This window comes from Heterodontus francisci, chromosome 41 (assembly GCF_036365525.1).
Source record: "Heterodontus francisci isolate sHetFra1 chromosome 41, sHetFra1.hap1, whole genome shotgun sequence".
Lineage (NCBI taxonomy): Eukaryota > Metazoa > Chordata > Chondrichthyes > Heterodontiformes > Heterodontidae > Heterodontus > Heterodontus francisci.
In genome coordinates, this window is record NC_090411.1 from 13,592,878 (window position 1) to 13,601,744 (window position 8,867).

Sequence of the window (8,867 nt, forward strand, 5' to 3'; positions counted from 1 at the left end):
CGCTGGTGGCCGCAGGGGCGGTGGACATGTAGTACCGCCGGTGGCCGCGGGGGGCGGTGGAGCTGCGATACCGCTGGTGGCCGCAGGGGCGGTGGACATGTAGTACCGCCGGTGACCGCGGGGGGCGGTGGAGCTGCGGTACTGCCGGTGGCCGCAGGGGGCGGTGAAGCTGCGGTACCGCTGGTGGCCGCAGGGGCGGTGGACATGTAGTGCCGCTGGTGACCGCGGGGGGCGGTGGAGCTGCGGTACTGAGGGTGGCCGCAGGGGCGGTGGACATGTAGTGCCGCCGGTGACCGTGGGGGGCGGTGGAGCTGCGGTACTGCCGGTGGCCGCAGGGGGCGGTGAAGCTGCGGTACCGCTGGTGGCCGCAGGGGCGGTGGACATGTAGTGCCGCCGGTGGCCGCGGGGGGCGGTGGAGCTGCGGTACTGCCGGTGGCCGCAGGGGGCGCGGGTGTTGCCGGACCGGAAGTGGCGGCAGCCGCTGGTGCTGAGAGTTCGGAGCCGCTCCCATGGCGACCCGAGCGCTGCAGGAATGGGCCCGGCTGCAGGCCGCCGGATACCCGGGGGTGGATGTGAAGAACATGAGCTCGAGCTTCAGGGATGGGCTCGCCTTCTGTGCCATCATCCATCGCCACCGGCCCGACCTGATGTGAGTGTCCGGGAGAGGGGGAAACGGCGAGCCGGCCCGGGAAAGGCGGCGGAGGGTCTGGCCGCGGAAGGAGGGGGGAAGCGGAGCCTGTGAGAGGGAGGGTGGGGTGGGGAGGGGTGAGCGCGGGTGAGAGGGTTGAGGGGTGGGGAAGGTAGGAGATGATTTGGGAGGGAGGGTCAGGAAGGAATGCGAGTTAAACATGGGCATTATATGCCTTGGTGGGAAGGTGCTTCACTGTCTCGATCAGTCTGATGTGCTCCGGGTGGGAGTTACCCAGGCTCGGGACTGAGGAGAGCAGGATCAGAGAATACACTCAACCTCCTGTGACTTGGGGACCCTGTAGAATTTAAACACCCTTCCACCTGTTACTGTAATGTTTGGTGTCCTGTGGAAGTGATGATGGAAGAAGTTTAGTTTAGTTTACAGATACAGCACTGAAACAGGCCCTTCGGCCCACCGAGTCTGTGCCGACCATCAACCACCCATTTATACTAATCCTACACTAATCCCATATCCCTACCACGTCCCCACCTGTCCCCACCTGTCCCTATATTTCCCTATCACCTACATATACTAGTGATGTATGAGGTTCTCTATTATCTCTTCTCTCTCTCCTTGGCCACCTTGTCTCTCCCCGGTCTTGTTTGTTTGCTGTATTGAACCCTTTGCTGAGTCTATTAGGAAGGACGCGAGCATAAGAGGGGTGACAATCCCAGGCAGCGGAGGCACTCTAGTTAAAACCTCCCTGTACATGGATGACGTCGCCGTCTTCTGCTCGGATCCGCTGTCCGTGCGCAGACTGATGAGCATCTGCGACCAGTTCGAACTGGCCTCGGGAGCCAAAGTTAACCACGGCAAGAGCGAGGCCATGTTCTTTGGGAACTGGGCTGACCGATCCTGTGTCCCCTTCACCGTCAGGTCAGACTATCTGAAGGTGCTGGGGATATGGTTCGGAAGGGCCGGGGTGTGCACCAAAACCTGGGAGGAGCGAGTAGCCATGGTACAACACAAGCTGAGAATGTGGGGGCAGCGATCTCTCTCCATTGTGGGTAAGAACCTGGTCATCAGGTGCGAGGCGCTCACGTTGTTGCTGTACGTGGCGCAGGTCTGGCCCATACCCCACTCCTGCGCTGTGGCAGTCAGCCGAGCCATTTTCCGCTTCATCTGGGGATCCAAAATGGACCGGGTCCGGAGGGACACGATGTTCAAACCTCTGAACAAGGGCGGGAAAAATGTAACCAACGTGGCCCTCATCCTGATGACCACCTTCGTGTGCGGCTGCATCAAGCTGTGTGTAGACCTCCAGTATGCAAACTCCAAGTGTCACTACGTGCTGAGGTTCTATCTGTCCCCAGTGTTGCGAAGGATGGGCCTGGTCACATTGACGCGGAACGCTCCATGCAGTTGGACCGTGCCGTACCACCTATCCTTCGTGGAGCAGTTTCTGCGGGAAAACACCATTGACCACCGGTCCATCAGGCAGTGGTCTGCACGGAATGTCCTCAAGGCCCTACGGGAAAAGGAGACGGTGGATCCTGTCGGATGGTTCCCCGAGCAGACCGCCAAAGTCATTTGGCGGAATGCCTCATCACCAGAACTTTCAAACAAGCACCAAGATGTAGCTTGGCTGTTGGTGAGAAGAGCCCTCCCCGTCAGATCCTTACTGCACGCCCGAAGTCTCGCCCCCTCCGCGCAATGCTCTCGAGGTGGCTGTGGTGGGGAAGAGACGGTTGCCCATCTCCTCCTGGAATGTGTCTTTGCAAAGCAGGTGTGGAAAGAGATGCAGTGGTTTTTGTCAAGGTTCATCCCAAGCAGCTCTGTAACACAGGAGTCTGTGCTCTACGGGCTGTTCCCAGGGACGCACACCGAGACAAACATCAACTGCTGCTGGAGGACTATCAATTCGGTGAAAGATGCCCTTTGGTCTGCTTGAAACTTGCTCGTCTTCCACCGCAAAGAGTTGTCCACGAACGAATGTTGCAGACTGGCACATTCCAAGGTCCAGGACTACGTGCTGAGGGACGCACTAAAGCTTGGGGCAGCCGCAGCAAAGGCTCAATGGGGAAAGATCACAGTGTAAGCTCCCTCCACCAAGCTGAACTGAGGGGCTGGATCCATTGGAAACCCCTCGAACTGTATCGGGAAAACTTTCATTTGCTGTAAAATGTAAAAATGTAATTGGCATGACAAATGTGAAATGGAAGTGTTGTGAGGCAACTCATGATTGTAATGAAGCAAACGGACCTCCTTTGCACTGTTTGTATTTTTTGACTTGGTGCTGTTTGAAGCTGGTAATGTAATTTTTACAGATTTTTATGAATAAAATATATTTTGGAAATTAAAAAAAAACCTTGTCTCGAGAGACAATGGCTAAGTGCCTAGAGGTGGTCAGTGGTTTGTGGCTATAAAGACCAATTCCAGAGTGACAGACTCTTCCACAGGTGCTACAGAAAAAATTGGTTGTCGGGGCTGTTACACAGTTGGCTCTCCCCGTGCGCTTCTGTCTTTTTTCCTGCCAGCTGCTAAGTCTCTTCGACTCGCCACTCTTTCCACCAGCTCTGGCCGTCACTGGCAACTGACCCCCACAACTTGTGGTCAATATCACAGGATTACATGTCGCGTTTGCAGATGTCTTTAAAGTGGAGACATGGACAGCTGGTGGATCTGATACCAGTGACGAGCTTGCTGTGCAATGTGTCCTTGGGGATCCTGCCATCTTCCATGCAGCTCACATGTCCAAACCATCTCGAGCGCCGCTGGCTCGGTAGGGTGTATATGCTGGGGATGTTGGCCACTTCGAGGACTTCTGCGTTGGAGATATGGTCCTGCCACCTGATGCCAAGGATTCTCCGGAGGCAGCGAAGATGGAATGAATTGAGACGCCGCTCTTGGCTGACATATGTTATCCAGGCCTCGCTGCTGTAGAGCAAGGTACTGAGGACACAGGTTTGATACACTCAGACTTTTGTGTTCCGTGTCAGTGCGCCATTTTCCCACACTCTCTTGGGCCAGTCTGGACATAGCAGCGGACGCCTTTCCCATGCGCTTGTTGATTTCTGCATCGAGAGACGGGTTACTGGTGATAGTTGAGCCTTGGTAGGTGAACTCTTGAACCATTTCCGGAGCGTGGTCGCCAATATTGATGGATGGAGCATTTCTGATGTCCTGTCCCATGATGTTCGTTTTCTTGAGGCTGATGGTTAGGCCAAATTCGTTGCAGGCAGCCGCAATCCTGTCAATGAGTCTCTGCAGACACTGTTCTGTGTGAGATGTTAATGCAGCATCGTCAGCAAAGAGGAGTTCCTTGATGAGGACCTCCCGTATTTTGGTCTACACTCTAAGATGGGCAAGGTTGAACAACCTGCCATTTGATCGTGTGTGGAGGAAAATTCCTTCTTCTGAAGACTTGAACGCATGAGAGAGCAGCAGGGAGAAGATGATCCCAAACAATGTGGGTTCGAGAACACAGCCCTGTTTCACGCAACTCAGGATAGGAAAGGGGTCTGATGACACCCCACTATGCTGAATACTGCCTTTCATATTGTCATGGAATGAGGTGATGATACTTAGTAGCTTTGGTGGACATCCGATCTTTGCTAGTCGTCTGAAGCGATCCTGTCTGCTGACGAGGTCAAATATTATCACATGCTTTAAATATACCCACCATTTCTGGGTTGCTTCCCAGAGAAAAACCTCGAAGAGATCGTGACTGTGGAGCTGTTCCGCAACACCCCTGCTCCAAGCGCACTTGAAATTGGCTGGAAAATGGGAATACAAGAAATGGGAGCAGGAGTAGACCATACAGTCCTTTGAGCCTGCTCCACCATTCAATAAGATCACGGCTGTTCATCTACATCAACTCCGCTTTCCCGCCCATTCCCCATATCCTTTGATACCCTTAGATTCCAAGAATCTATTGATCTCAGTCTTGAATATACTTACCAACTGGACAGCCAAAGCTCTCGGGTACAGAATTCAGAAGCTTCACAGCCATCTGAGTGAAGATATTTCTCCTCATCTCAGCCCTAAATGGCTAATACCTTATCCAGAGACAATGCCCCCAAGTTCTAGATATTCGAGGCAGGGGAATCGGCCTCTCAGCATCTCCCCTGTCAAGCCCTCCCAGAATCTTGTATGATTCAATGAGATCAGCTCTCAGTCTTCTAAGCCTCAGAGTTTAAGTCCGTTCTATTCAATCTCTCCTCAAATGACAATGCTGTCATTTCAGTAATCAATCTAATGAACCTTTCTTCCACCCCATCTGAGGCAAGTATATCTTTCCTTAGGTACAGAGAGTAGAACTTTATCTCTCTCACATACAAACTGCACACAGTACTGCAGGTGTTGTCTCAGCAAAGCCCTGGGCAACTGCAGCAAAACTTAAATAATAACTTCAATGTCCATCACCAAGAGTGTGCTGGATAGCACCACTGCTGACCGAGTCATAAAGGACATAGCTGCTAGACTGGGTATGCGGCAGGTGGTGAGGGAACCAACGAGGGAAAAACATACTTGACCTCGTCCTCACAAACCTGCCTGCCGCAGATGCATCTGTTCATGACAGTATTGGTAGGAGTCACCACCACACAGTCCTTGTGGAGACGAAGTCCCACCTTCACATTGAGGATACCCTCCATCTTTTATTGTGGCACTACCACCATGCTAAATGAGATAAATTTCAAACAGATCCAGCAATGCAAAACTTGGCATCCATGAGACTCTGTGGGCTGTCAGCAACAGCAGAATTGTACTCAACCACAATCTGTAACCTCGTGGCCCGGCATATCCCCCACTCTACCATTACCATCAAGCCAGGAGACCAGCCCTGGTTCAATGAAGACTGCAGGAGGGCATGCCAGGAGCAGCACCAGGCATACCTCAAAATGAGGTGTCAACCTGGTGAAGCTACAACACAGGACTATCTGCGTGCCAAACTGTGTAAGCAACATGTGATAGACAGAGCTAAGCGATCCCAAAACCAACGGATCAGATCTAATCTCTGCAGTCCTGCCACATCCAGCCATGAATGGTGATGGACAATTAAACAACTAACTGGAGGAGGTGGCTCCACAAATATCCCCATCCTCAATGATGGGGGAGCCCAGCACATCAGTGTGAAAGATAAGGCAGAAGCATTTCAACAATCTTCAGCCAGATGTGCCGAGTTGATGATCCATCTCGGCCTCCTCCTGAATTCCCCAGCATCACAGATGCCAGACCTCAGCCAATTCGATTCACTCCATGTGATATCAAGAAACAACTGAAGGTACTGGATACTGCAAAGGCTATGGGTTCTGGAAATAGTACTGAAGACCTGTGCTCCAGAACTTGCCGTGACCTTGATCCAGTACAGCTACAACACTGGCATTTACCCTGCAATGTGGAAAATTGCCAGGTACGTCCTGTACACAAAAAGCAGGACAAGTCCAACCCGGCCAATTACCGTCCCATCAGCCGACTCTCAATCATCAGTAAAGTGATGGAATGTGTTATCAACAGCGCCATCAAGCGGCACTTGCTCAGCAATAACCTGCTTAGTGACGCTCAGTTTGGGTTCCGCCAGGGCCACTCAGCTCCTGACCTCATCACACTCTTGGTTCAAACACGGACAAAAGAGCTGAACTCAAGAGGTGAGGTGAGAGTGAGTGCCCTTGACATCAAAGCAGCATTTGACTGAGTATGGCATCAAGGAGCCTAGCAAAACTGAAGTCAATGGGAATCAGGGGGAAAACTCTGCGCTGGTTGGAGTCATACCTAGTGCAAAGGAAGATGGTTATGGTTGTTGGATGTCAATCATCTGAGCTCCAGGACATCACTGTAAGAGTTCCTCAGGGTAGTGTCCTAGGCCCAACCATCTTCAGCTGCTTCATCTATGACCTTCCTTCAATCATAAGGTCAGAAGTAGGGATGTTCGCTGATGATTGCACAATGTTCAGCACCATTCGCAACTCCTCAAATACTGAAGCAGTCCGTGCAGCAAGACTTGGACAATATCCAGGCTTGGGCTGATAAGTGACAAATAACATTCGCGCCACAGTGGCGGCGCAGTGGTTAGCACCGCAGCCTCACAGCTCCAGCGACCCGGGTTCAATTCTGGGTACTGCCTGTGCGGTGTTTGCAAGTTCTCCCTGTGTCTGCGTGGGTTTCCACCGGGTGCTCCGGTTTCCTCCCACATGCCAAAGACTTGCAGGTTGTTAGGTAAATTGGCCATTATAAATTGTCCCTAGTTTAGGTAGGTGGTAGGGAAATATATAGGGACAGGTGGGGATGTGGTAGGAATATGGAATTAGTGTAGGATTAGTATAAATGGGTGGTTGATGGTCGGCACAGACTCGGTGGGCCGAAGGGCCTGTTTCAGTGCTGTATCTCTAAAACTAAAAAAACTAAAAACACACAAGTGCCAGACAATGACCATCTCCAACAAGAGAGAATCTAACCATCTCCCCTTGACATTCAATGGCACTACCATCGCTGAATCCCCCACTATCAACATCCTAGGGGCTACCATTGACCAGAAACTGAACTGGAGTAGCCATATAAATACTGTGGCTACAAGAGCAGGTCAGAGGCTAGGAATCCTGCGGCGAGTAACTCACCACCTGACTCCCCAAAGCCTGTCCACCATCTACAAGGCACAAGTCAGCAGTGTGATGGAATACTCTCCATTTGCCTGGATGGGTGCAGCTCCAACAACACTCAAGAAGCTGGACACCATCCAGGACAAAGTAGCCCGCTTGATTGGCACTCCATCTACAAACATTCACTCTCTCCACCACCGACGCACAGTGGCAGCAGTGTGTACCATCTACAAGATGCACTGCAGAAACTCACCAAGGCTCCTTAGACAGCACCTTCCAAGCCCGCAACCACTACCAACTAGAAGGACGAGGGCAGCAAATGCATGGGAACACCACCACCTGCAAGTTCCCCTCCAAGTCACACACCAGCCTGACTTGGAACTATATCGCCGTTCCTTCACTGTTGCTGGGTCAAAATCCTGGAACTGGTCATTAATATATAGAGTGCAAATAGCTGAGGCCCCAGCACAAACCTCACTAGTAACAGATTGTCAACCTTAAAATGATCCGTTTATTCCTACTCCCTGTTTTCCAATCCTCTATCCCATCCCATATATTATCCCCAACCCCATGAACCCTTAGCTCATGTATCAACAGGGAGTTGTTCAAGGTTATGAATTATACAGGGGACAAAGGAGGGAACCAAGTTTTTTGGAACTGTTAGTGCTGGAAGAAGTACAGAGTTTCACCTAAGATGAGAGGAGAAAGTGTTAAACTCCTGAAAGCTTGTAAAAGGATAAGGCTGGAGTCAATATTTGCGCAGTTTCACATTTATTGTGCAGAATAAAAGGATTACAAACATGTTGCTCTTCACACAAATCCCTCTCCCAGTGAGTGACTGCTTTCAAGTGCTCAACTAAAACCCCAGTGAATTCCCTTCACCTGCATATAATCACACAATTAACAGAAAGTGACGTTAGAATTGTTGATGGATGAAAGCAGTAGGAGTGTGCTTCACTGTGCTGGAGGGGGATTCAGTAATTAGCTGCATGGACTTGCCTCCAGCTTCTGTCTCACTCCCTATGCCCCCACCCCACCCCTGTCTTGCGACACTCCCTCCTCCCACCATGGACTTGCGACACTCTGCTCCCCTGTCCGCTGTGCTGTTTTGTTAAGGATTCATGTGCTCGGAATTAGCATAACCTACATGTTGGCATTTGATGCAGCAAAGTATGTTATTAACAATGGGTTTAATAATGTGTGACCTTGAGCTGTCATACAGCCTGGTTTGGTTTGGTGCCCAGGGCCACACTCTGGGCTGAGAGTGAATGGTTGCTATCTATCAGAACAATCTATAAAGGACTGAATTGCTGGAGTATGATTCAATCAGAAACGAACTTATTTCAGATTTAATTTGTCCTAATTCATGGTATTTATGTAAATACTGCCTACTTATTGGAGCAAATTCCCCCGGGCTGTTCCAACGGTTTAAAGCTTTACTCAACCTTGTCAAAATGGAGCTGTACAATCCTGCCTCTACAATACAAACCTGCGAAAAAGGGTGGAAATGATGAGCTGGTCATCATGCCCTATTCCATCTCGCCACCCTGCCCTTCACAACCCACTCGCCTGCTGCCCATCCCCGCTAACTCCCCATCCCCACCCCCTGTGTCAAGCCCCTCTTGCCCCCTCCTGCTCTG

General features: G+C 51.3%; 1 protein-coding gene across 1 annotated transcript in view; it reads left to right on the plus strand.

Annotated features, from left to right (window-relative positions):
• Nucleotides 1–454: 454 nt before the first annotated feature.
• Nucleotides 455–8,867, plus strand: part of micall1a (MICAL-like 1a) — a 182,658-nt gene continuing 174,245 nt past the window's right edge. The window contains exon 1 of the mRNA XM_068019331.1: nucleotides 455–649. Within this exon, the coding sequence (XP_067875432.1) occupies nucleotides 510–649 (140 nt within the window). The 5' untranslated portion in view covers nucleotides 455–509. The remainder of the gene's footprint in view (nucleotides 650–8,867) is intronic.